General features: G+C 62.5%; 2 protein-coding genes across 2 annotated transcripts; both read left to right on the forward strand.

Moving 5' to 3' along the window:
* Window positions 1-4617: 4617 nt before the first annotated feature.
* Window positions 4618-10470, forward strand: TEKT4 (tektin 4). Its single transcript, XM_036303015.1, has 6 exons — window positions 4618-5151; window positions 7278-7348; window positions 7742-7885; window positions 8487-8709; window positions 9298-9452; window positions 10254-10470. The coding sequence occupies exons 1-6, from the start codon at window positions 4618-4620 to the stop codon at window positions 10468-10470; spliced, it is 1344 nt and encodes a 447-aa protein (XP_036158908.1).
* Window positions 10471-16188: 5718 nt separating this feature from the next.
* On the forward strand, window positions 16189-17617 carry C1QTNF8 (C1q and TNF related 8). Its single transcript, XM_036303234.1, has 2 exons — window positions 16189-16393; window positions 17067-17617. Exons 1-2 carry the CDS (start codon window positions 16189-16191, stop codon window positions 17615-17617), a joined length of 756 nt encoding a protein of 251 aa, XP_036159127.1.
* Window positions 17618-25115: the final 7498 nt, after the last annotated feature.

Below are 25115 nucleotides of genomic sequence, written 5' to 3' on the forward strand. Positions count from 1 at the left end.
GCTCCAGGCGGGGCGGGGGTGGGCTGGGTGCCTTCTACCCATCCGCCCACCCAAGGCCCAGGCGTCAGCGGCCTTATCATGTCAGCCTGTTCCTGGCCCTGCTCAGGCAGACGCAAAATCTCTCCGAAATCCTGTATTTAATTTTGTTCTCTGGGAAACTGTAGGAGGTTTTGGAGATAAAGCTGAGCTGATAAGTCGGGGATTTGGCTGTTCTACCCCAAACTCCTGGGCTGGGAGGCCGGTGGCAGCCCAGGATGCCGAGTCAGCTGGGCAGGGCTTAGGAGCCCCCCTCGCTCCACCCGCATCTACAGTGTTCAAGGTCAGGAGGCTCCCAGGGTGACAAGCGTGAAGGACACCAGGGTGAGCATGACATGCATGGGGGTCAGACCCCAAGGACTGCCAAGGCGCTGGGGGCAGTGGGTCCATGCATTGCAGGAGCTTGGGGGGCTACATTGCATGGCGGCGGGGTGCTGATGCTCAGCTGCCCCGGGGCCTTCCCTTGGGGGTATGGTATCAGTCCCTGCCCTCGCTGGATGCTCTGCCCCACTTAGCAAACACCCCCACCTTCTGGAACATTTTCTGAGTTCCTAGTTTGATGGGGTGTGGCAGGCAGTCCTGCAGATTTTATTATTTTATTATTTTCAAGACCCCTGGAAGGCGGAGCTGGAAGCCCCTCGGTGCACTGCCATGTTTTCAGAGTCATGGTTCTTGGGACTTTTCAAGTGGCATCTGGGTGATAAGAAGAACAGGCCCCAAAGAACCGAACGCAGTGTCTGAGCACACAGAGCTGTGTGTGTCCGTGTTCACAGTAGGTCTGTTTTCAGCAGCCCACACCCGGAAACGACGCAGGTGTCCGTTACTGGGCGAGTGGGTGAACTCAACGGGGCCCATCCACACAGCGGAATAGCATGCAGACACGAGAAGGAGTGCGGCCCTGCTGGCCTACAGCACGGTGGACCTCGGACACATTCCAAGTGACGGAATCCAGACGCAAAGGGCCCCGCCTTGTGTGGCTCCATTGACATGAAATGTCCGGGACAGGCAAATGCACAGAGACGGAGAGCAGGCTGATGATGGCCAGGGGCTGGGAGCGGGGAGCGCGGGGAGCATGGGGAGCCAGGGCTTCTGTTTGGGGCGATAGAAAGTTCTGGAACTAAATACAGATGGTGGTTTCACAACCTCGTGAATGTACGAAAGGCCGCCCAACCGCACACTTTAAAATGATAAAAATGACTAATTTTCTGTTGTGTGTGCTCTACCACAATAAAAGAAAGTAGTGATAATGAAAACGAATGTGTCTGCGGGGCTCGCTACAGGCTAGGCACTGTCCGAGGTGCTGTCTCTCTGACCTTTCTTGGTGGCCTCACCTTGGCAGCCGGGCAGACGGGCAGACGGGCAGCCGGGCAGACGGGCGCAGGCAGGGCCCGCTCCCAGGCCACCTGCGAAAACACCGGGCGCTGGGTCTCCACCTCGGTCCTGCCCCGTGTCATCAGCCAGAACTCTCTTTGCAAAGCTGACCTTTTATCTCCACGCCCATCCATCCTGTGTCCGGCGCCTCCTTTTTCATCGACAGTCTGACCTTCATCTGCCTCCTGCAGCTGGGACCTTCACATTGTTTCCTTTTGGACTTTTATAGCTTCTTCTAAAAACTGCTTCGTTTGGACATGTCTGGAGTTAGTTCCGGAGGGAGGGGGTTCTGGGGGGCGGGGGGTGAAGGTCAAAGCCCCTCCTCGTTGGCCTCTCTGGGTGGGTGAACAGGATGGGGAGCCTGGCAGGGGCGCCCGCTCACCTGTTTCTGGACCCTCCCAGCCTTCTCTCCCACCTGCTCCGGCCTCTCCACCCAGACGGCCTTGGGCATTGCCCAGAAAGGACATCGTGCCGGGGGCTGGCACTACAATATCCTCCGGTAGGAACGGGGCCAGGGTAGAGGCTCCCAGACGAGGAGCTGGCCACGCCAGGAGCTGCACACACGGAAGGCTCCACGCCACACAGCCCCCGGTGCTGTTGTCCAGATCTGCTGTCCTTGTCGCAGACCTCAGAGCCCAGCCACGGGGTTGGGGACATCTTGAGTGAGCGGATCAAGGCGTTGGCAGCTGCCTGGGGCTGGGCAGAGCCCCCTGACCCTCACCAAGTCCTGGAGGAGGACATAGCTGCCCGGAGCCACACAGAGTACCCACTTCCTGGCAGATGAACTGAGTGAGTCACACGTGTGATGCCCTCCCTGGGTGCGGGGTGGACAGGAGAGCGTCAGTGATCCTTAGTCCACACCTTCTGCCCACTGCCTGGGGCACAGGCTCGGGAGCTGAGAACGAGTCCTCAGGCCCCCCCAGCTTCCCTCCCACCTGGGCTGGGGGCCAGGCCTCTGACTGCTTCCTCAGGCCCTGCCTAGCCTTCCTGCCCACACTCACGTCCTCTGTCTCCCCCATTGGCCCTCCCACGCCTGACACCTCCCCAGGGGAGGGGGCCTCCACAGCTGCCTTGGGACCAGGAGCTGCACACACCTCCCCTCCTCCCCACGGTCTTGAAGATGCTCCACCCCCAGGATGGACTGTGTGCTCTTCAAGCTTCGGTGGAGGGGACCCTTCCTCCAGGAAGCCCTCCTGAGCATCCCTCAGCTGAGCCTGTGCCCCTGCCTCCTGTCCCTGGTCTGGGCTCCTGCATGTGGGGGCAGCCCCTTCCCTTCCTGCTGCTTGGCTTCTCAGACACCCAGCATCTGCTGTGACCGTGCCCAGCTCAGAGCTGTCTGAGCCACTTCCAATCCTCCTGTTATTAAAATGTTCCGCTGGCCCCAAGGGAGGCAGCCAGGGACGTGCTCGGCCCGGCCTCGGCGGGTGCATCTGTGCAGAGACCGGAGAGCTCCTTGAGTTTTCATTCCAGCTGGGACATCGGGGAGGCACAGCTGGGGGTCCGGGAGGCCAGACGGCCAGGTCGCTGCTCCAGTGCCTTGGGGTCCCGGGGGCCCCTCCGCCTTCCCACCTGTGACCGGGGGCCCGTTATGCCCACTGGGATGGCTGGCGAGTGCCGGAGGCTGTGATGCTGAGAAGGGACAAGCTCCTGTCTCCCCATCTCGCAACTGCTGGGCCAGGGATAGAGCAAGGTGGGATCAGTGGGGCTGGGCTGACCCATAGGCCCGCCACGATGGCTGCAGGAGCCTCAGAGCCGGCTGGGGGCAGGGCCACCACCATTCCCCCGTGTGGCAGCCCTGCTCCAGGGATGGGGTCCCTGGCCCTGCAGCCACTTCCCAACTGGCCCTGGGCCGGGTCTGCAAGACGCCCTCCGAAGCTCAGGGTGGAGGCCGGAGCAGCCTCTGGCCGGTCCTTCGGGCCCTGGTGGGTGCTCCTGTCCTCAGGCCTGGCCACAGCCGGCTTCCGTACAGCCAAGTACCTGGTGGACGAATGGTTCCAGGACTACTATCGCCCCCGCCTGCCGGCCCAGGGTCCTTCCAAAGGCACTGAGCTCCGCTCCAGCCCATGTGTAATAGAGGTTCCTAGAGGGCTCCCAGGGGAAAGGGTCTGTGTGAAAAGCAGGTTCTAGATAAGAGGTGGCCAGTGGTCCCACCCTGAGTGGACCCCGTGTGTCCGCTGCCCCTGGGGAAACCGAGGCACAGAGAAGCTTGAAGGCATTCCTCAGGCCACACCAGCCCTGAGGGCCCCTGACCTGCCCACGAGGGCAGAGTGGCTCAGGGGGGTTGGGAGACTCTCAGGCTCCGGTCCCCCAAGCCCACATGTATGAAGCAGCTACTCTCCTCCGCGAGGTTCAAAGGCCATCAGCACCGCGAGGGGTGCCCGTGCCGAGGGCAGGGCCTGGGGAGGAGGCACCTCCAAGCGAAGCCGAAGCCGCAGGAGCCAGGCTGGTGTGTCTGAGGAGGTCCTGGGGCTCCTGGGGCCCTAGTGGGGGTGGGGCAGGGCTTCTGCAGGTTATGCTGGGAGTGGGATGTCCGGAGAAGGGGGGGGGGGCCCTTGGGAGGAGCCACGGGGTGGAGGGGTGAGGGGCCACCCAGGCCAGAGTGTTGTTGGGCTGGTAGAGGTGAACCCAAGAGGCATGGGCTGCCCATCACACGGCATTTTAAGCCAATGGCGCCCTCTGCTGCCCATGTGGGGCATCACCCCCGCATTGGAACTCTCCGCCCAGCATGGGGATTAGGGGGGTATGTGCCCCATATTGGGCATACAGCTTGCCCCCCTCCCAGGCCTCAACCATAAGCCTTTCCCTGGGCAGCCTGGGTGTACTGTCCCCAGGGCAGGACCTGTGGGCAGATGTGGGAATCTGATTCCAGGCACCATGGAGGCTGAATTCAACTCCCCATCGAAGATACTTACCCAGAGGGAGATCCCACGGGGACAACTGAGACAAGCAGGAGCTGACAGGCCTGGCCCCAGGCACAATGCCTCCTCTGACAGATGCCAGCCCGGACGGGTGGGGTTAGAATCTGCCTGGCCCTTTAAGAGGGCAGTTGGGGGTGGGTCCCTGTTGCCCAGCAACAGGAAGGCTTGGCATTTACCTGTCGCCAGGAGACCTGGAGACTTCCTGCTCTGGGGACAGAGTGGGTGGCCAGAGCTGCTCTGCTGACCGTGCCAAGTGCCTTGCCCACCCACCTGTGCCCAGGCCAGGGGCACCATGGCTCAGACGGACGTGCTGCTGACCAAGCAGCCCGCCCCGCAGACAGTGCCGGCGTGTGAGCTGCCCCCCAAGCTGTACGATGTGGCCCGCAACACAGGTGCCCACACGTCCGCAGGCCTGGCCACTGCTGGCTTCCGCACCGCCAAGTATCTGGTGGACGAGTGGTTCCAGAACAGCTATGCCAGTTACCACCAGGCCTTTGCCGACCGCGACCAGTCGGAGCGGCAGCGCCATGAGAGCAGGCAGCTGGCTGCGGAGACGGGGGCTCTGGCGCAGCGCACGCAGGAGGACTCCACCCGGAAGGTGGGCGAGCGCCTGCAGGACATGCACTGCTGGAAGTCGGAGCTGCAGCGGGAGGTGGGCGAGCTGGTGACGGAGACCGACCTGATGCTGGCCCAGAAGCAGCGGCTGGAGCGCGCCCTGGACGCCACAGGGGTGCCCTTCTCCATCGCCACCGACAACCTGCAGTGCCGCGAGCGCCGCCAGCACCCCGACCTCGTTCGCGACTATGTGGAGATGGAGCTGCTGAAGGTGTGAACCCCTTGGGCTCTCGGGGGCCTGCACCTGGGCCACCCTCACCTTTCTGCCAGAAGGACCTGCACAGAGCCTGGGGGTGGATACAGGTGTATCCCCATCACACGGGCTGGCAGAGGCCTTGGTGCCCGTGCCCCTCTGCACACACAGGCACAGAGAAGCTGGGACTAGGTCGGGACTAGAACTGACTGGGTGCTGGGGCAGCCTAGGCTGGGGGCGGGTCAGGGTGCGGCCCCGGAGAGAGGCACTGTCCCTCCCACCAGGTGTGTGTCTGGTCTGACCTTCCCACGGTAGGCTTGGGGCACCACAGCTCAGACACGCTGGGTTGGGGGCACTGTGGCCTGGGAGCCCCAGTGTGGGGGCTCAAACACATCCGAGAGCCGGGGCTGAAGCTTGGCACTTGCCCACTTGTCCCAATCTCGTGTCCAGCGCCCCTGCAGTTCCGCCCCCAATTATTGGTCACACTGGGGGGTACACAGGGCCCACGCTGTGGCAGGATTTATACCTAAGATACGTGTTGGGGTCGTGTTGACCTGTGGGTGGGATAGGCAGAGGCTGCAGAGGCAGGGAGAGCCCCAGCCAGCCCACCCCACCAGCCCTGACACCCCTCTACATACCATACACCCTGAGTATGGGGAGGGGCCTGGGCTGAGTCCTGGGGCAGCCGCCTGAGATTGGAGAATGCGAACCACTGAATGAGCCCTTGGTTACCTCAACTTCTGGTACTTGCTGGGCAGCCCCTTGGATCACCCTGGTCATGCAAATGAAGCCTGGCCCTGAGCCCCAGGAGGCTGAGTGCCCTCCCCCAGGACACGTGTGGTGGGAACCCAGGCACCAGCCAGGAGTGCATTGTGATGGGGCGAGAAAAGGGGGGGAGGCTACATTTATTCCGCAAGGATCCTCACCCTCAACCCGGCAGGACCTGTCCTAGGGCGGCCCCATAAGAAGAATCAGTCCAGGAGCCTGGTCCTGGGGGGCAGTTCCCACACCTCTCCACCTGGGGCCTCACCTATGAACAAGATGTGGGCATGCGTGAGGGATTCAGAGACACACAGCTGCCCCAGAGGCTCAAGGCATCCCCTGCACCAGTGGTCGGCAAACCGCGGCTCGCAAGCCACATGCGGCTCTTTGGCCCCTTGAGTGTGGCTCTTCCACAAAATACCGACTTCTGTGCATGGGCCACGAAGTTTCAATCGCACTGTATGTGCGCGCCCGCACGAGGTATTTTGTGGAAGAGCCACACTCAAGGGGCCAAAGAGCCACATGTGGCTCGCGAGCCACAGTTTGCCTACCACTGCCCTGCACCATCCCCCCAAGCTCAGGCCAGAACCTGAGTCCCTTCTGTCACCTTCCTGCCCTCCCCCAGGTTGCCAACCCCCTTCTCTGCCCCCCACACTCAGCTGCTCAAGAACCTCCCAAGTCTCAGGACGTGGCCCCTCTGTCTTGAGCCAAGGCCACTGGCCAGTGGTGCGTGGACCTACGAGAGTGGCACAAAGAGGGACACAGACCAGGGGACAGACCCAGACACACGTGGGTTAAGTGCATGAATGGAGGCGAAACTTCAAATGAGGGGAAAGGGCTGTTTGTCTATAGAAAATGAAGCAGCGGAGGCAGCACAAAGAGAGGCAGGGAACCCCCTGTGTTCTCAGTGTGGGGAGGCCTCTCTGTGCCGTGGCCCCAAGGGGAGTCCCCACTCAGGAGGGCCCCTCGTCCCCAGGGGCCTGCGTCCGAAGAGGCTGTAGGCCTGGCTGTCCAGGGGCTGCTGCCCTCAGTGCCCTGGGCAGGCTGCAGGGACAGCCCCCAGAGCCTAGAGGTGCTGGTGCTCCCAGAAGAAAAGACCCCACACAGTGCACCACCTAGAATGGTCAACAGCCCAGAATAAACCTTACGAGGAAGAGTGGGGTTCATGCCCCACTTTCCAGAAAAGAGAGCGGGGGTCAACAAGGCCCAAGGCCAAGGCCGCTCAGCCAGGAGCCAAGTGCCAGCTGAGCCCCCAGCTCCCCTGGGTGTCCCCCCAAATCTCAGCCCCTCCTGGGCCTCTAAGAGGTTGGCTGTGGGCCCACGGCAGCCCTGCAGCCCTGCTGTCAGCAGATCTTCACCAGGGATGGGGTCTTCTCCCCCAGGAGGCCGAGCTCATCCGAAACATCCAGGAGTTGCTGAAAAGGACCATCATGCAGGCTGTGAACCAGATCAGGTGGGTCTCCAGCCCCCGGGGTGACCCCTGGCCCCCCGCCCCTCAGGCTGGCTTTGGGCAGGAAGTCAGGGTTACCAGGCCCCGAGGCTCAGAGAGGCGAGGCCTTGTCCCTGGTCACAGCCAGGAGTGCAGGCTGGCAGGGGCACCAGGTGATGGGGGAGTAGCAGATTCCTGCACGGCCCCGGGAACCGGGTGTCCATGTGGCCCCGGCCAGCATCCTGGGGAGGAGGGGCAGCTGCTCTTGGACACTGCTGGCTCGGTGGCCTCGGTGTCCTGAGGACCCTACGCTGGGCAGATGAGGTGTGCCTGCTGTTTGGGGGGTGCCCTGCCCAGTGCCCCAGTAGGCCCAGCTCCCCGCTCTGCGCATATTCAAGCCCTGCCCGCTGCCCCCAGGATGAACCGGGAGCACAAGGAGCTGTGCGAGATGAACTGGTCTGACAAGGTGGAGGCCTACAACATCGACGAGACCTGTGCCCGATACAACAACCAGAGCACGGAGGTGCAGTTCCACCCGCACTCCACTAAGTTCGAGGAGAGGTGGGCCCCCAGCCCCCCTCGCACCAACACCCTGTCCCCACACCCTTGTCCTCCCTGCTCCCCTCATCCCGTCCGGCTCCTGGGGGTCCTCCCAGCCCTCTCCCTCCCCCCCTCGCCCTGGCCCTGAGGTCCTCACCATAGAGCCTGCAGCTCTGCTTCTGGGTATCTCCTGCCCAAGTGCTCAGCATCACACAGGCACCAGAGGGGCCCAGGGAGATGGGACCAGGGGTGGAGTGGGGTGGGCGGGGCCGAGGCACAAGGGTGGGAGGTGGGGGGGTCAGGGGAAGCCCAGGAAACTCAAGGACAAGGACAAGTGGCCTGCAGCTCCGAGAGCGGCCAGTAGGGAGCGCGAGACCACCGCCTATCCTAGCCCAGCCCGTGGGGAGGCGTTGGGGTGGGAGGTCGGGGTGGGAGGTCGGGGTCGGGGGAGGCACAAGGCGCTGGGTGCAGCAGAGGGCGCCTGGCAGAGCTGGGGTAGTGGTCGCTGGAGGCACCGGATGGTATGGGGCGCGGGAGCCCGGGCGCGAGGAGAGCCTGGTGGGACCCAGAGCGCTGGCAGGTGCACCCCCCGACCCCTGCTCCACCCGCTCCCCGCCCACAGCGCCTCCACGCCAGAGTCCTGGGCCAGGTTCACACAGGAAAGGCTGCAGCGCGCCGAGCGCGAGCGCCTGGCCTCCTTCAACCTGCGGGGCCTCATTGACTGCGTCCTGCGGGACACTTCCGAGGACCTGCGGCTGCAGTGCGACTCCGTGAACCTGGCCTTCGGGCGCCGCCTGGAGGAGCTGGAGGACGCGCGCCACAAGCTGGAGCATCACCTGAACAAGGTGCGCCAATGCGCCCCAGCCACACCCAGGCCGGTCCAGGCCAGCCCTGGGGTCTGGGTGCCCATAGCCAGAGAGAGACCAGGCTCCTGTGCCCTGCCTCTTCCGCCACCCCTGGCCCCTGGCTCTCCTCTGCCCCTCCTCTGCCCCTCCATCCTGAGGGACCCCAGAGGCGGGGCCTCCCCCCCTTCCTGCACCCTCACTAAAGCCAATGGAAACCCAGGTGGCGCTGTGTTTGCCTACTGGCACTGCCACCTGAGTGACTAACCAGGAGGGACGGCCAGGTGCGAGGGGAGAGAAGATGGGAGGAGGTGGACTGGGCCCGGCAGGGCTCTGACCCCAGGCTGTTAGGGTCGCTTTTGCTGCTTCCAAGTCTCTCTGGTTTTTGACCACCAGCTTTGCTGTCTCACCACCGATGCACCTCCCACCGGGTGCCCTTGTTGGGGGCCCCCGCCCCCCGCCCCCCGCCTCCACGCCTCCTCCGGAGCCAGTGGACAGGCTGCTCGCTGGACAGCCCAGGGCTCAGGGAAGAGGCCAGGCCCCTGCTGGCAGCCTGCCTGGCCCGGGACCCATGGGGACTGTCGTGTGCAGGCGCTTCGGGAGATCGCAGACCAGGAGCACAACATTGCCGAACTGAAGCAGGCCATCAGGGACAAGGAGGTGCCTCTGAAGGTGGCGCAGACCCGCCTGTACCAGCGCTCGCAGCGGCCCAACGTGGAGCTGTGCCGCGATACCGCCCAGTTCAGGTGCAATCCTGGGCGAGCCAGACCCCCGCCCCTACCCCCACCCAGGCGCTGCCCAGGACCCCTCAGCCTCTGGGACCCCCATGAACACCCCTTCCCTATGCACACAGACCCGTAGATGAGTTCAGGAGACACTGGGGTCTCACACGGGCACAGCTCACGCAGGCAGACATTTGCACACCCCACTCCCTCCCAGCACGGCTGGACACTGCATGGGCCACGGAGGGGCACTGTGTCAGGACTTGGAGTGCCAGGGACCTCGGGGCACTTCCCCCTTCACCCGGTGCCGAGCGATCTTCCCAGGGAGGAATCTTGGGGTCTCAGCGGCTGAGTCCTGCCTCGCAGACCAGTCCACACCTCTGGTATCACAGTGGACCCTCGTCCTGGGCTGGGGCCAAGGGTGGGACCATGTCTTTTGTTTTTCTAACTTACTGAGCTGCCGTTGTGAGTAAAACCACCCCCACCCCACCCACCTTGCTATTCCTCCCTCTTTGTTTCTTGATTTTGTTCAGAAAACTGGGGGCTTCACTCTGCTCCAAGGGTCCGTCCTGCTTCCAAACGTCAGGAATAGGAGCCTCAGGGAGCCTTCGGGCCTCTCACGGAGCCCTGGCCCCAGCCCATGCCCCAGCTCAGCGTGCGGGCTAGCGTTTAGGACCTTTGAGGTCCTTTTATGGCCGAGCATCTTGGCCAGGACCACTCTCCAGGGTTTCCAGCCTTTGACTCTCAGGTCCTGCCCCTCCCAGCCCAAAGGCCTGGTGTTCTGGTGCCAGCCAAGCTCATACCTCCTTCCACCAAATCCCCTAGGCTGGTGAGTGAGGTAGAGGAGCTGAACAGGTCCCTCTCAGCACTGAAGGAGAAGCTTCTAGAAGCGGAGCAGTCGCTGCGCAACCTGGAGGACACACGCATGAGCCTGGAGAAGGACATCGCTGTCAAAACCAACAGCATCTTTATTGACAGCCAGAAGTGCATGGCCCACCGCGCCCACTACCCCACCATCCTCCGACTGGCTGGCTACCAGTGACCAGGGCTGGCACCACGGCACAGCCCCCCAACTGTCCTTGGCCGGATTGGGGCAGGGACCCGCCCCCCGCCCCTCAAATAAAGAGCACGTTTGCTTTCTACTTGTGGCATGGGGCTCAGAGTGGGGCCTTCGCGAAGTCAGTTCCTCACGCCCAGGGCACGCCCGGTTACCACCCGGGGAGAGGGGTCAGCCAAGGAGGGGCTCCACCTCGTCACTCAAGCTGACCCCGTGAGGCCAGGCCCCTCCCCGGCTCCCAGCCAGAGCCCAGGCACAGATGGTTTCTCTGCCCAGCATCTGCGGGGTGCCTCTGAGTAAGGGTCATCTCTCGTCCCATGGAAGCCACACCTCTCGTCACAGCCTCTGGTCACTGCCACAGTGACCTGCTCTTTGTCCCCCAAGGGCCCGGGATGCTGTCGTGCTGAGGCCGGCTGGCTCTCCCCTCGTTACCAGGAGGTGAACTGGGGCAGAGCTGTCGGGACACACTGCCAGCCTGCTCTCCCCTGAGGACTTGGCCCAGGGGCTGCTGGGGTCCAACCCCAGCGAGTCCAGGGGTCCCCAAAGGTGTGGACGGAGTCAGCGAAGAAGGAATGACAGGGAGACAGCGTTCAGTTGATCAGCAGCCTAGCCAGGATCTCTAGCCAGGATCTCCAGCCAAGTTCTGGTCTGGATCTCCAGCAAAGTTCTGGTGTTTATTGTCTTGTTACATCCATATTTATACCAGTGATTTTAATCCTGTCAATTTCTATTGCAAAGGTTAGGGCGTTTCTTATCTCCATTCCAGGGAGTAAAGATTATGTAGCTTAAGCGTGATTGTTTGTAGTTAAAGTGATTAACTACCCGCCTGGCACTTAGTTAAGGAGTTTTATCCCCTCCCTGACTTCAGGGAAAAATCCCTACCTGAGGAAACAACCTTTCTCAGAGAGGTGACCTTGGTTAAAACACACAGCGCTAAGGGGAGCAAACATATTAAGAACAGTATGCCATATACGCCAGGTCCCTTGAAACATATGCTGTGCAGATGTTTCTTTCCTGCAGCGACTGTGTCAAGCAGCAAGGATGGACCGGCTTCCGGCAGGGGGCTTTGGGCATCCACGCAGTGGCTCAACATCCCCGGGGAACCCCCGGCCAGGCCAGGCCAGCCAGTGACCTCCTGGGAAAACCCCTGCCACCCCCTCCTGGCACAGGGTGGGCACTGGGAGGCAGACCCTGAGCTGGGAGTGGGAAAGTCAAGGCTGTGGGTAGCCTCCATGCCCAGCCACCTCGGCCACCTTTAGGGGGCCAGTCTCCTTGTCCAGCCCCCTCCTTAGCCAGCTAGTGTGTCAGGTGTGGGTGTGGGTGTGAGGAAATTGCAGGGCCCCTGCTGCCCGCCTGGTCCCACGCCTCCTGGACCCTGTGTCCACGGCTCTGGGCAGAACTGCAGTCCCCAGGGAGGGCCAGGCACTTTGTGGAGTGGGTGGTGGCAGTGAAGCCCCCTTGCTGTGCCCACAATGTCCCCCCACCCCCGGCTGCTGTCTCTTCCCCAGCGGCAGCTCATACACAGGACTCTCAGGGACACGTCCATTAAGAGGCCGGGAGATAATAACTCCCAACTGTGCAAACTGCTGCCACTCAGACCCCCATTATCACCCACGGCCAAGGCAATGTCCCCATCAGCACCGAGGGTCGCCTTGTCCTGCCTCCTGGAGGGTGGCAGCTGATGGGAGCTAAGTGAGGGGGGCTGTTTGAAGCTCATTAGCTCTACAGCCTGGTGGTGACACCAGGCAGGGAGGGTGGCAGGCGGAGTCCCGAGGCGGGGGGGGCGGGTGCTGTCTGGCTGGGTTCCATTGTCTGTAGTCCCCTGATGCCATCTGTGAGGCTGGAAATTTTGTCACCTTGTAGAGACCAATGACCAGGCCCTGGAGCTGAGCCATGGCTCCAGGCCACACATCGAATGCCCGAGGCTTTCTGTGGGGCTTGGGGTGGGGATAGACAGCGAGGTCACCCCAGGCTGGCCAGTTGCCTCCAGCAGGCATTCAGCACCCCCCAGACCCTCTCTGGTCAGCTGACCCCGTGGGGCCACAACACGCAGGCACCTCTCGTTGTCACGGAGATGCGGGGCAGCATGTCCAAGCGATGGCTATTTCTGTCCGGGAGCCTCGTCCTCGTCCTGCCACCCGCTGAGTCACCCTTGGTGCTTGCTGACTCCCTCCGCTCAGAGCCTGGCCTGCCTGCCTGCTGCAGCCACACACCCCAGCTCGTGTTGCAGGGGCCTGACTCAGCCCAGGCCCACCCCCCACATGCCCTGCCCCAAGGGGACTCACAGTGAATGCCCATCACTTTTGGGGGGCTGCTCACCTGTTGGAGTCAGGGTGTGGGCGGCAGGAGGCACGGGGAGGGACATCAGCCCTGCAGCGTGGTGAGGCCTCTGGCTTCACCCATGTCCATCTAGTACACTCCGGCCTCTCTGAGCCCATTGGTGCCATTTGCAGGTGGGGACATCAAGGCTCAGATGCAGAGCTCCAGCGCCCGCCTTTCTCTGGGAGCCTCAGAAGCCATACTTGGGTGGGCAGGGAAGAGCCCCAAGCCTGCCCTGGGCCCATCGACTCCACAGGGACTGGGTGATGAGAGGCAGGGGCCTAGGCCAGTGGTTGGCAAACTGCGGCTCGCGAGCCACATGCGGCTCTTTGGCCCCTTGAGTGTGGCTCTTTCACAAAATACCGACTTCTGCGCATGGGGCATGAAGTTTCAATCGCACTGTACATGCACGTCCGCACGTGGTATTTTGTGGAAGAGCCACACTCAAGGGGCTATAGAGCCGCATGTGGCTCACAAGCTGCAGTTTGCCAACCACTGGCCTACGCCACTCACCACCCTGAGGCCGCCGCTGAGCTGCCTCGAGTCTCAGAGCCAAACCACCGGGCACTGGGGCTGCAGGGGCTGCAGGGAGGGCGGCGAGCCATCGCTCAGGGCCTTGGGCCTTCACACCCCCTCTGTCTGTGCCACCCTCCAGGTGAAGACAGCTGTCCCCAAAGGGAGTCCCTGGGCCTGCTGGAGTGAGCTGTCCTCTCCTTTGGGTGGGGCCAGTCTGGGAGCCAGCTCCAGCTGGTGTAGCCCCGTCCGCACCCCTCACCAGCCACACTCATCCTCATCCTGCACAAGAAGCCCCCAACCGGTGGGGCACCTCAACCTCAACCTCAACCTCCCCCATCCTTGCCCCTCCCTGGTCATCAGTGGGGAGGGCTGGAGCAGCAGGACTGGGTGAGCTGCCCTGGCCGCCCACAGCCCGCCTGGTTCCCAGGCCACGGCTGGTGCCTCGCCCACAGGTGGCCGGCTTGGTGTGTGTGTGGGTACACTTCCCAGGCATCGCATGTCCCCAAGTTCAGAGGCCAAGGTGCAGGGTTCTGCACCTGGACCCAGTGTCCAGCTGTCCAGACCCAAAGCAGGGATGAGGCCAGGCTCTGGTGTGGGCTCAGCTTTAGGCTCACGGTGGGCCCAGCCCTGCCCGCCACTGCTTGGGGGGCCTTATGAGTCATTCCCACCAGTGGGCATAACAGGGACACAGCTTCTGTCACAGCAGGCTTCTCGCTCTGCTAGGCACCTTGACCTGGAAGGGTGCAGGGGAGGCCGGGGCCAACACCATGGGTCTGGCCAGACGCTGCTCTCCTGGGCTCCATCCACCAGCCCCAGACCTCGCTTCCCAGCCAGAGACGGAAGGCTGTGACCATTATCCGGAGGGCCCTGGTCTGCCCCAGCCCACGTTGGCTCCAAGCCTTCTGACCAGTCTCCTCCCAGCTGCAGCTGTGGCCTCCCCAACTCTCCCCTAAGTCACTGCACCCCAGATGGAGGAGGCAGCCAGCCCATGGCACCACCCCCCAACCCACCAGTCAGTTCCAAATGTTCCCGTCCCGACCCCGAGACCCACACGAGGGCACAGGGCTGGCAGGAGGACCCAGGAGCCCCTGTGGCAAGGCTATACACCCTTCGGCAGGTAGTCAGCTGGTGGGGGGCAGACTGATGGCAGGCGGCAGGGCCCGTGAGCTCCTGCAGAGGCTCTGAAGCTGGCCCAGGACCTGTTGGTCTTGGATGGCCCAGGGGAAGCCGTGGGCGCCTGGTGCGGGCATGAAAGGGCTCTTTCACCGGCTGCTGGGCAGTGACGCTGGAGGCAGCCAGGCAGGCAGCAGCACCGACGGTGAAATGGTAACAGGGAGCATGGGGGAGGGTGGATATTCACAGCCGCCCAACCCAGGCTGGTCTTGCAGGGGTCTGTGCTCCCCCTGAGACCCCAGCAAGAAGGAGGCTCCAGCCCAGGCTGTCTTCTGGGCAGGCCAGGTGGCTAGGATGCCCAAGACCCCAGACTGCCAGAGGGGCGGGGTGGGGTCCCCTGGAGACACCCACTCCTGTTCGGTCCCTCCATGGGAGGAATCCAGGAGGGTCTTGCAGGATCCAGTGAGGCTGGGAGGGCTAGTCAGGGTCTCCTGGGCACTAGGGGAGGGTGGATAGAAGGGGGTCCCATCTGCCAGGGAAGCTAAGCCTGAAAGTGGGTCTCAGAAAGAGGAAGGACCTTACACTGGAATGCAGCCCCAGAGGGCTCCCTGGAGGAAGGTGCCTGGGTCTTTGCTCAGCAAGGTCGGGCTACAGAGAAGAGAGAAGACCCTTACCTCACTCGCCTGCCTGTGGCTGAGCTTCCCAGATGCAGCCTCTGGGGAGACCAGGGCCCACTTGCTGGGGGAACTGAGGCCCAGGTGCTTGTGGGACTCACCCAGGGGCCCCAGCAGCTGCTGGTTGAACCAGGAGGCGGTGCCCTACCTGGCACGGGTAAGCCAGGTGTCGGGCAGGGTTTCCTAGGGGAGGGTGTTAGGAGGCAGGAGGCCCAGGACTGGTGGGGGTTAAAGACCAACTTCTCCATCACAGAGTGGGGGACCACATGGGGCAGCCTTCCAACAAGCCCTCCTCCCCTCCCCTGGGGGCTTAGGGCTAGAGGGCTGCTCTCTGCCCCGCTAGGCAGCAGGAGGAAACTGCCCCACACAGGCCCCTCCCAACCAGGACCCAGGCCCAGCCTCAGGGGCTGGGGAACTGCGCTTCCTCAAAGCTGCCCCCAGTCCCCCAGGGCTCTGCCCGCACAGGAGGGTGGGGGCTTTGGAGGGTGGAGTCAGAGCCCCACCTCCGCCATCTGCCAGGTGCAAGGTCCCCAGCCATGGGGGCTTTGGGCACCAGGACTCCCCGGCTGCAGGCGCTTCGGGTGCCTTCTACAGCCCAGAGTTAAGGCCCTGGGAGGGTGGAGGTGTACAGGGGGAGCAGACCCTGAGAAGGAGCCAGCAATACCAGCTTGGACTGGGCTGGGCTGCCTGGGCCACTTTGCCAGGGGCTCTGGAAGGGCCGGTGTGAGCTGTCCCCCGTGCAGGCCCTCAGATTGGTGGTGGCCCTGGTGGTGCTGTTTGAGGAGGATTCTGAGGCCACATCCAGGTCTGGGTGAAAGAGTGTGGGGACTATGAATGATGTCTGTCAGGGGCGGGGGCTGAGAATCTGAGGAGGGCATGCCAGGCCTCTGTCGGGTGCAGAAGGAGACTCTGGTCCTGCCCACTGTGGCATCTCAAGGGCCCCAACTGTGTACCCCTCACCGATCCCATCTGCTGGCTCCCCAGACAAGGGGGCACCGCCGGCTGCTGTGGGTTCTGGGTGTTCAACTGGGTATCTCTTTCTCAGATGCCCTCCTCACCCTTCTCCTAGGCTCCAGCCCAGATGGCAGCCCCTGGCCTTCTGCTCCTCCTGGCGCTGCCTGCAGGGGCCTGGCCCAGGCTGGGGCAGCCCCATCGGCCATGTGTGCACTGCTGCCGCCCGGCCTGGCCCCCGGCTGCCCCCGGCTCATACACCCCTGAGGGTGAGGGGGAGAAGTGGGTGCAGCTGCCCCATGTGCGGCCCACCATCGACATCTCAATCCTCAAAGGTGAGTGTCACAGAGAGGTGGCCCCACCCTGGTCCCTGCCCGCACAGGGACACCACCCTGAGGCAGAGGAATGAAGGGGCAGGACAGAGCTCTGAGGCCCTGACTGAGCAGAGTGGTTCTGGGAAGGCACCTGGGGCCCATGTGGGAACCTTGTAAAGGTTGTCAGCCCCCAGCCACCCCCTCAAGCGGGAAGCAAGGTGCTTGGAGAGGGGCTGTGAAGGGAGGGGAAACTGAGGTTCCCTTCAGTTTGCTCACCCACTCTGCATGGGCCCTCCCAGCCCAGCACCCACGGGGTGGGAGGGCTGGGGCCCCCTTGAGAGAAGGCAAGAGAGGCTGAGCTCAAGAGGGCCTCCTCCTGGGTGGACAGCAGGCCACCAGAAGGTTGGACTTGGGTACCAATTTCCCAGCCTCCTCGTCTTTCAAAGCCCAGTTCAGCTGCCTGGACCCCCATCATCCCCACTGTCCCTCCGTCCCCATGTGATCATCTGTACAGGCTCCAGAACAGCCACAACTTTGGGGTGCGGCCTCTCATTGCCCGGTGTGAGGAGTGGGTTTAACACCCATCGTACGATCAGGAGAATGAGGTTCGGGGAAGTGAGGTCACCCACTAGGCCACGTGGCCAGCAAAGGGACCCCAAGCCTTGACCAGAGGCTTCTGCTTGCTCCCCTGCAGGTGAGAAGGGTGAGACGGGGGTCAGAGGCCGCTCCGGCAGGAGTGGGAAGGAGGGCCCACCGGGCTCCCCGGGTCTCCGGGGCCACAAGGGCCAGAAGGGGCAGGTGGGGCTACCGGGCACCCCATGCCGGCGTGCCTACGCAGCCTTCTCGGTCGGTCGGCGCGAGGGGCTGCACAGCACCGACGCCTTCCAGGCTGTGCCCTTTGACACGGAGCTGGTGAACCTGGATGGCGCCTTCGACCTGGCGTCGGGCCGCTTCCTCTGCACGGTGCCTGGTGTGTACTTCCTGAGCCTCACCGTGCACACCTGGAATTACAAGGAAACCTACCTGCACATCATGTGCAACCAGCAGGCCACAGCTGTGCTGTACGCGCAGCCCAGCGAGCGCAGCGTCATGCAGACCCAGAGCCTGCTGCTGCCGCTGGCCGCAGGGGACGCCGCCTGGGTGCGCATGTTCAAGCGTGACCAAGACAACGCCATCTACGGTGAGCACGGCGACCTCTACATCACCTTCAGCGGCCACCTGGTCAAGCCTGCCACTGAGCTCTAGCGCTTGATGGACTCACTCCCCAGACCCCCCCTTCCCCCCCGAGCCTGACCTCGCCCTCGCAGCTGAGGTGGACGCCAGTATGTTCGCGCGATGACTGTGTAGTGATTGAACACCAGTTGCATGCAGACGCTGAGCTGAGGGGTGTGGCAGGAGCAAGACAGGTCTGGGGGCCTGGCCTGGTGGGGGTGGGGACACCAAGTGTTCACACTGAGAAATTGAGATGGAGACTGTGGGAGTGGGTGTTGGGCAGGGTGGGCGGGGCGTCTCTACATGCTGTGGCGTTTGCCTCCTGGTCAAGCGATATTTTGCTTATTAAAGGCTGTGCCAGCACCACTGCCTTGGAGACATTCGTAAAACACCTACTGGGTGCCGGGCTGGACACAGGGGAGTCCAGAGAGCAAATGCAGACGTCAGCCCTCACGGAGCTGATTCTAGCAGGAAACATGCTAATTCCATGGGTGTTAGAGGGTGGCAATTCGGCTGGGAGCGAGAGTCATGCCCTCAGGTGAACAGCAGTCCACGTCTGGTGAGCTGATTTTCTGGGGTTCCCGGCATCCCCTCGTTTGTCTGGAATGAGCTGGATGGTGGAGGAAGACCACACCTCGATGTGTACCAGGGCCTGCAGGAGCCCAGGGAGCCCCACCCCTCACCCTTAGATGTGGCTGAAGTTGGGGCGGGGCAGTGATGGAGCAGTCACACCTACTCCCTGCAGGCATGGGCCTAGGGCAGTGGTCGGCAAACTGCGGCTCACGAGCCACATGCGGCTCTTTGGCCCCTTCAGTGTGGCTCTCCCTAAGCCTTAGGAGTACCCTAATTAAGTTAATAACAATGCACCTACCTATATAGTTTAAGTTTAAAAAATTTGGCTCTCTAAAGAAATTTCAATCGTTGTACTGTTGATATTTGGCTCTGTTGATAATGAGTTTGCCGACCACTGGGCTGGGGGAACAGAAGGCCTCAATCCATCCCCCAGGTTGGAGCCATCAGGCTGCCCCACCTTATAGCCCCCTCTGAGTCTGCTTCTCTCCTGCCATGTGTCCCCCTGGCCACGCAGAACCTTCTGCCCAGCCCTCTGACCCCATCACTGCTGCCTCCTCCATGGGGCCTTCCCTGGCGTCTCCTCCAGTGGCTGCTTCCTCCTGAGCAAGGATTCTGGGGGAATGAGGCCTCCAGGACCCTGGCAGGAGCCTCGTCTGGAATCACCAGAGCCTGGTGAGCTGGCTGAGGTCCTGAGTACGTGGAGGTGGCTGGAGTTGCAGGCTGGCCGGCTGAGCAGGAGATGCCGGGGCCTCATAGAAGGAGGCTCCGAGGCCACCAGCTGGGCTACAGGAGGCGGTAGAAGGTGGCTGCTGAGAGCCCCAGGGCCCTCTCTCCCAAGGGTGCACCAGGAGCAGGCTGCCTGCCAGGTGGCCTGGGGCCTCTTGGCTGCTGGGTGGGCACAGGCCTACCTCAGTCCTCATCCACCTTTGGGGCGCAGCCTGGCTGGTCCTCCTCTCCCTCCACCCCTCCCATCAGGACCCCAGCCCATTATAAGATGAACCCCACATCCATCCGGCCCTGGGGCTGGAGAACCTTCTCAGGACAATGATGAACTGATGGCGGGGGTAGAGGCAAGAAGAGGGTGGGGACCCCTCATCCCTTTTATAAACAGGCACCTCCTGCCCCTGCTCTGGGGAGGGGATGTGTGGGAACACGGAGGCCCTCCCCTGCCGCTGTGGAGCTCTGTTATCCCACAGGACCATCAACCTCCAGCTGAGGCTGACAGGGACCTCCCCACCACCCGGGGGAGCGCCGAGGGAGGGACGGGGTCACAAAGGCTAGACAAGTGGGGAAACGGAGGCCGGCAGGGGTCTGCAGAACCCCCAGGTGTATGCGGCACTGGGAGCTGGCACTCTATCGGCTGGACTGTCCCCCCTAAGAGCGGCCTGAACAGGGCATGAGCGAGAGGAGGGCCCCCTTTGCTGTCCATGCAAGGGCTGTCTGAAAGTGGAGGGCTCCCTGCCAGCCACCCCCCGAAGCCCAGGCCTGCAGCCTCCGGAGCAGCGGGCCCCCCTCAGCACACCAGGGGGCCTGCCCCATGTGTCCCTTCTGGCCTACCGATGGGTGAGGAGGGCAGGGGCTCCTGGGGTCCCCACATTCAGGCCCTACAGCTCCATAAGGAAGCAGGCCTGGGTGGGGCGGTGACTTCAGACCCTTATTGCCAGTCTGGGCCCCCTGCTGGGCCCTGGGTTCAGACAAAACAGGACTCTGCCTTGAAAAGTCACAGATACAGAGGTCGGGACAGACAAGTGCCTGTGCCTGGAGACCCAGCCCCTCAAGGGGCTCAAAGAGGACCCCTGGCCTGGGAACCCAAGGCTGGACCAGACCCTGCCATGGTACATGGCAGGCAACAACAAAATTGGGGGGTTGGGGAGATTCTTACAGTCAAGGATGAAGGGCAGAACCTCATGGGCTGCTGCAGCTATGGCCCCACTACAGGAGGGGCCGCAGGGGCTGCGGGGCCCCTGGGCCGGAGTTGCCGAGCCTCAGGCTGGACTTTGTGTCCTTTTATGGCTGGAATCGCTGGAAACGCCCGGGGTGCTTGGCAACCTGTGGGCACATCAGGAGCGAGTACTCATGGGGGACAGGGTGGCAGACAGGGTTCTGCTGTGAGATAAAGGTGCCTGAGCAGGAATGGGGGCCTGTGGGGGGATTGGAAGGATCCCGCCTCCCGCAGGCCTCCTGGCACCTGCACTCCCCTCCCACCCTGACCAGGAACCCCAGACCCGCTGTGTGTTGGGGGCCAGCCTGGCCAGGAGGGGCCGGGAGGGAAGCCCCTGTCTGCCAGCTGCAAACGAAGCCTGTGTTCTCTCCAGCCGCCTGCTGAGGGCCATGCCAGGGCCCCAGAGCAGCAGAGGTGGGGTCTAGAGGCAGGGCCACAAGCGGCCGTTGTGGGGCAGGAGAAGTCTGCAGGCCTGGCAGCCACGCTACCTCCTTTGAACCTCATGGCGTGAATCCGGCTGTTAGAGCAGCCGGACAGGTGGACACTGGGGCATCCGGGCCGAGCATTGAGGGACAGGCCCTGCTCCGCTGCTGACGCAGGAGGGCAGAGTAGGTCAGGCGAGGAAGGGCGCCTGACAACCTCCAAGTGCCAAAGCAACCACGTCCTCAGAGACCCGGGGGTGTAGAGGCCTGTCCCGAGCGAGGCCAAGACCCCACCGAGAGCCTCAGTGCTTGTCAGGGAACCTGCCAGAGGGCACTGCCCGTGAGTCTAGGATGAGAAGGCAGTGCCTGCGTCACCCCACAGCCTCCAGGTTTATTTATTACAAAACAAACAAACAAACAAATAAAAAAGGACTGAGAACTGGGGGCAGGGTGGGGCCGGAGGGGTCAAGGTCACCATCTCTGGGAAGTGATGAAGGGCCCAGAGACACAAAGGTCAACGGGCCCAGCTGCCCTGACACCTAGAAGACGAACGAGGAGTTGACCCCAATCAGAACAGCCAGCGGGCAGCCCCCACGGTGTGCTTCGGTCGCAATCAGGAACGACACGCATGCGCCGAAGGAAAAAAGCCGGAAAAACACTCGAATACCGGGACAGCCCGGCGACCTCTTGAGAGACAGGATCCTGTCCGGGAGCCAATTACCCATACTAGGTCTCTTCCTTTAGCGGAATTCCAATAAAACATCCATTTACAAAATTTAGGTGAAATTCATATAATAAAAGTTACCATTTTAAAGTGAACAACTTAATGGCATTTTGCACTTTCACAGTGTTGTGTAACTACCAGCTCTATCTACATCTAGAATATTCTCATGATCCCCAAAGAAACCCGGGACCCCATTAGCAGTCACTCCATAACCCCTCCCCCAAATATCAAGGAAGAGATCCTCTGATCGCCCCCAAGGCAGGGGTCATAGGAGGGAGGTTTGCTCAGGTGGAGCCCCTGCCCTCCCCCAACTTTGGGACCCATCCAGGCGCCCAAATGGCGCACTCAGACCTCCACCAGCACAAATCTGGCAAATTTATAGCTGCCACCGCATCTCCAGACACACAGCCTGAAGGAGGGGAGAAGAAGGGCCAGGCACAGGGGGAGCAAGGTGCCTGGAGTGTCATGAGTGTCCCAGGACAAGGAGGGGCGGGGGGCACCCCCTCAGGCTCCTGGGCAGTCTAGGACCCTCAAGGTAAGGTCCCCATCTGGGCAGAGACCCCTTCATTCAATGTCAGTTATTCATTCAACAAACACCTTTCAGAGCTGTGGTAGCTGGACCAGCCCTCAGGAGCTGGGGGATGGCATCGGCCCGCCTATACAGGGCAGGACAGTGCCCATGGGCCTGATGGAGAGGAGGTGGGGGGGGGCTTGGGGAGGACCCCTCGACCTCAGCAGCCAACGTGGAGGAGGGGTGGTGGGTCATGGATCCAGCTCTCTCCAGGTCCTCATCTCCATCCAGCCCTGGGCTCGCGGTTCTGCGGGAGCCCTGATCAGTATCTTTCAGTCGCTAGGGCACCCCCCAAGGACATTACTGATCTCCGTGGCCCTGGGTTCCTGTGGCAAGTCCTTCCTGATGTCTCCCCTTCCTCCGCTTGTTGTTCTGCCCTGGACCCCACCCGGGGCACCCCGACATAGCTCCTGCTGATAGGGGTTGGGCCGGAGTGCAGCCTCGGTTAACCACAGGGCAGATCGACCTTGGTTTCCCTCATGGTGGGGATGCAACACCTGCTCTGTGTGCGGGGCTATGCTGCCGTCGCACCACACGCCCACCCTGTGCCCAGCCCCGCCAGGCAAACAGAGCCCTCCTGCTCTGCACCCCACCCCCGAGGCAGCCGGATTTCCTGAGCAAGGTCATTGTGGAAGCTACTGGAGCCCATTGGCCAATAAAACCCATCGATGCAGAGAGAGAGCCCATAAAACAGGTCAAACTCCCCAGAGGGTACGTGCTCTGTGCCACCCCCACCCCACTCAGGGCTGGAGCCAGGACCTGCAAGCAGTGTGGCTCCGTCCGCAGCCTGTGCTGGGTGAGGGAGGGCAGCAGGGCTCCCACCAGCTCCCAGGGCTCATGCTCCCCTGGGGCACTCCTGCTCTGCCCCTCGCAGCCCTGGGGCAGGGTCCTCATTCCCTCCCACTCAGTGGCCCACCCTCACCCAGGCACCTGCAACTGTCCACACTAGCCAAGCCTCTCCTCACTCCCACAGACCCGGTGTCCACAGGCTGCCCGGAACCCCCTGGAACATTCCACAGGCTCCCCACCCTGGGTCCATCAGGCCCCAGGCACAAACACACACATACACACACTCACACCCCCCTCCCTCAGGCAGGAACAGATCAGGGTGCTGCTGGCATCTGTACACCCCACATGGTGCTCTCAGCTGGCATGGCCTTGGGGAGGGAGCTCGTGCAGTTGAATCAATTGGGGGAAATTGATCGGGGCAAGATTTCCGAGCCATCTGCTCACTCCCAGAGTCATTTTGATCCCAGGGAGGCCTGATCATGGGGTGGGGACGGCAGGTTGGGCTGGCCTCAGTTTCTCCTGGGGCACCCACCCCTCCCCGGGATGCCGGTCCCTAGAGTGGGTGATGGTGGGTTTGGCCACCAGCTCCCAGTGATTCCAATCCCAGGCTCTGTGGACCCCACATGGAGGAGCCGCCCCCACTCCTTGGAACTGAGCCCAGGAGTGGGGGAGACTCAGCCTGGGTCCCTCAAGGCGGGCAGGTCCCCACACCCAACAACCATGAAGGAGCTGACCCCCAGCCCCCACCCTTAGAGGCCCAATTCAGATCCCCGCCCCCCTCCCAGGAAGTGAGAGGGGCTGCCCCTGCCCAGCCCAAGGCAAAGGCCCATCAATTCTTTTAATCCCTATTGTTTACACCTTCCACGATGGCATCATCTAAGTGCCCACTGATCACTTCTGGCTGGTGTTTGCCCACCCCCGTCCTGCCTCCTCCGATCCACGAGCTCTGATTTGCATTGGCTTCTTGGCTCCGGCCACAATATTTGCTTTGGGAAAGAGTCAAACCTTTATTCTCTAATTTATTCAGGAGACTGGTTGTCAAACACCAGCGCCCTCATTACACCGCCGTGTTTCCAGGGTTTGGCCTCTGTCTGGGATCGGTGTGGTCGGTGGGGAGGCCCAGCAGAGCTGTCTGGCCTTTCCCTGCCCAGCACAGCTCCCCCTGCCCCTTGTGCCCTCCTGAGGTTGGGTTCCTGCTCTGGGCTGACAGAAGCTCGAGTGAGGTGGCACTGGCCAGGGCTGTCCCAGGCAGGGGGTCTGCTGGTTGAGTCAGCCCTGTACCCTGGTCCTTCTCCTTCCAGCCTTGGATAGAGGCCAACGGCACCAGGACCCCAGCAAGGCTCGGGCAGTCCTCTCTGGGACCCGTGTGGGCCTGAGTAGGGGGAATTGCTGGTACTTCTGGAGGGTCGATGGGGCCACTCTAGTCTGGGGGATGCGGAATTCCTCAGGGGCCTGGCATTTGCTGGCATTTGCATCTACCCACACAGCCTTTCTCCGCCGGCTGCTATTTGCACTGAGAGGCCGCTCCCTGCACTGCTGTCTGGATATTTCTCCTCTTCTGCTTTCATCCCCTGCCTCTCCAGCCCAAAGCCCCTGCTGTGAGCAGGAGAGAGAGCTAGAGGCTCCCTGTCCTCACTGGCCCCTCAGTGCAGGGTGTCTACTCCAGGACAGCCCCTCCCAGTGACCTGCACTGAGCCCCTCTGGACACCTGTGCCCCCACCCACAAACCCAGAAACCTGGGGGCAAACAGTGCACCCCCAACCTCGGCTCCTCCCTCTCCCTCTGTACTTGCAGCCTTCCCCACCCAACCCCACCATGGGAGCTATGGCTCCGCCCCTTGCTGCCCCCAGGGGACTGTGGGTAGCAGGAAGGGAGGTGCAGCAGCAGGGGTGGGCCAGCTGCAGTCTCCTCTGGCATCCATCACCCTTTGTCACTGCCTGGGGCATTTGCAGCTTCTGTTCTTCACACCTGCCATGTCCAACGTCAACAAGCTCCTAGAAGCCGGGAGCCAGGGCGGGGGGGGGGGGGGGGGGCACAGGCCAGAAGCCAGCACAGCGGAGTCTTTAATTTCATGGTGTAGCACTTGACGCTGACCAGGTGGCTGACCAGGTGGCACTGGGCTGACAAGAGGGTGGCGGCTGCAGGGGGGGGAGGTATCACCCTCTCACACTCATGACCACTCCCCTGGCCTGGGAGGCTGACACAGCCTGGGGCAAGACCAGAGGGTCGAGATGCCCTGACCATTGCCTGGAACCCCTGGGCCTCTGCCACCCACCCCCTCAGGCCCCGTGACCCCAGCTTGCCCAACAAGAATGGACAGGTGGAGTGACAGCTTGTCACGGCAGGACCACCCACAGCCTCATTCCAGACAGCTGCCCTCACTCCTCGGAGAGTATTTAGGCTGCTGGGGAGCACCTCAGCAGGTCCCTGAATCTCAGGGAAGGGCTCGGCCCAGCAGGAAACCCAGACCAGGTGGGGCAGGGGTGCCGGGCTTGGCCCATCAGCACCCC

The sequence above is a fragment of the Myotis myotis genome, unplaced genomic scaffold (genome assembly GCF_014108235.1).
Source record: "Myotis myotis isolate mMyoMyo1 unplaced genomic scaffold, mMyoMyo1.p scaffold_m19_p_35, whole genome shotgun sequence".
NCBI classification, from domain to species: domain Eukaryota; kingdom Metazoa; phylum Chordata; class Mammalia; order Chiroptera; family Vespertilionidae; genus Myotis; species Myotis myotis.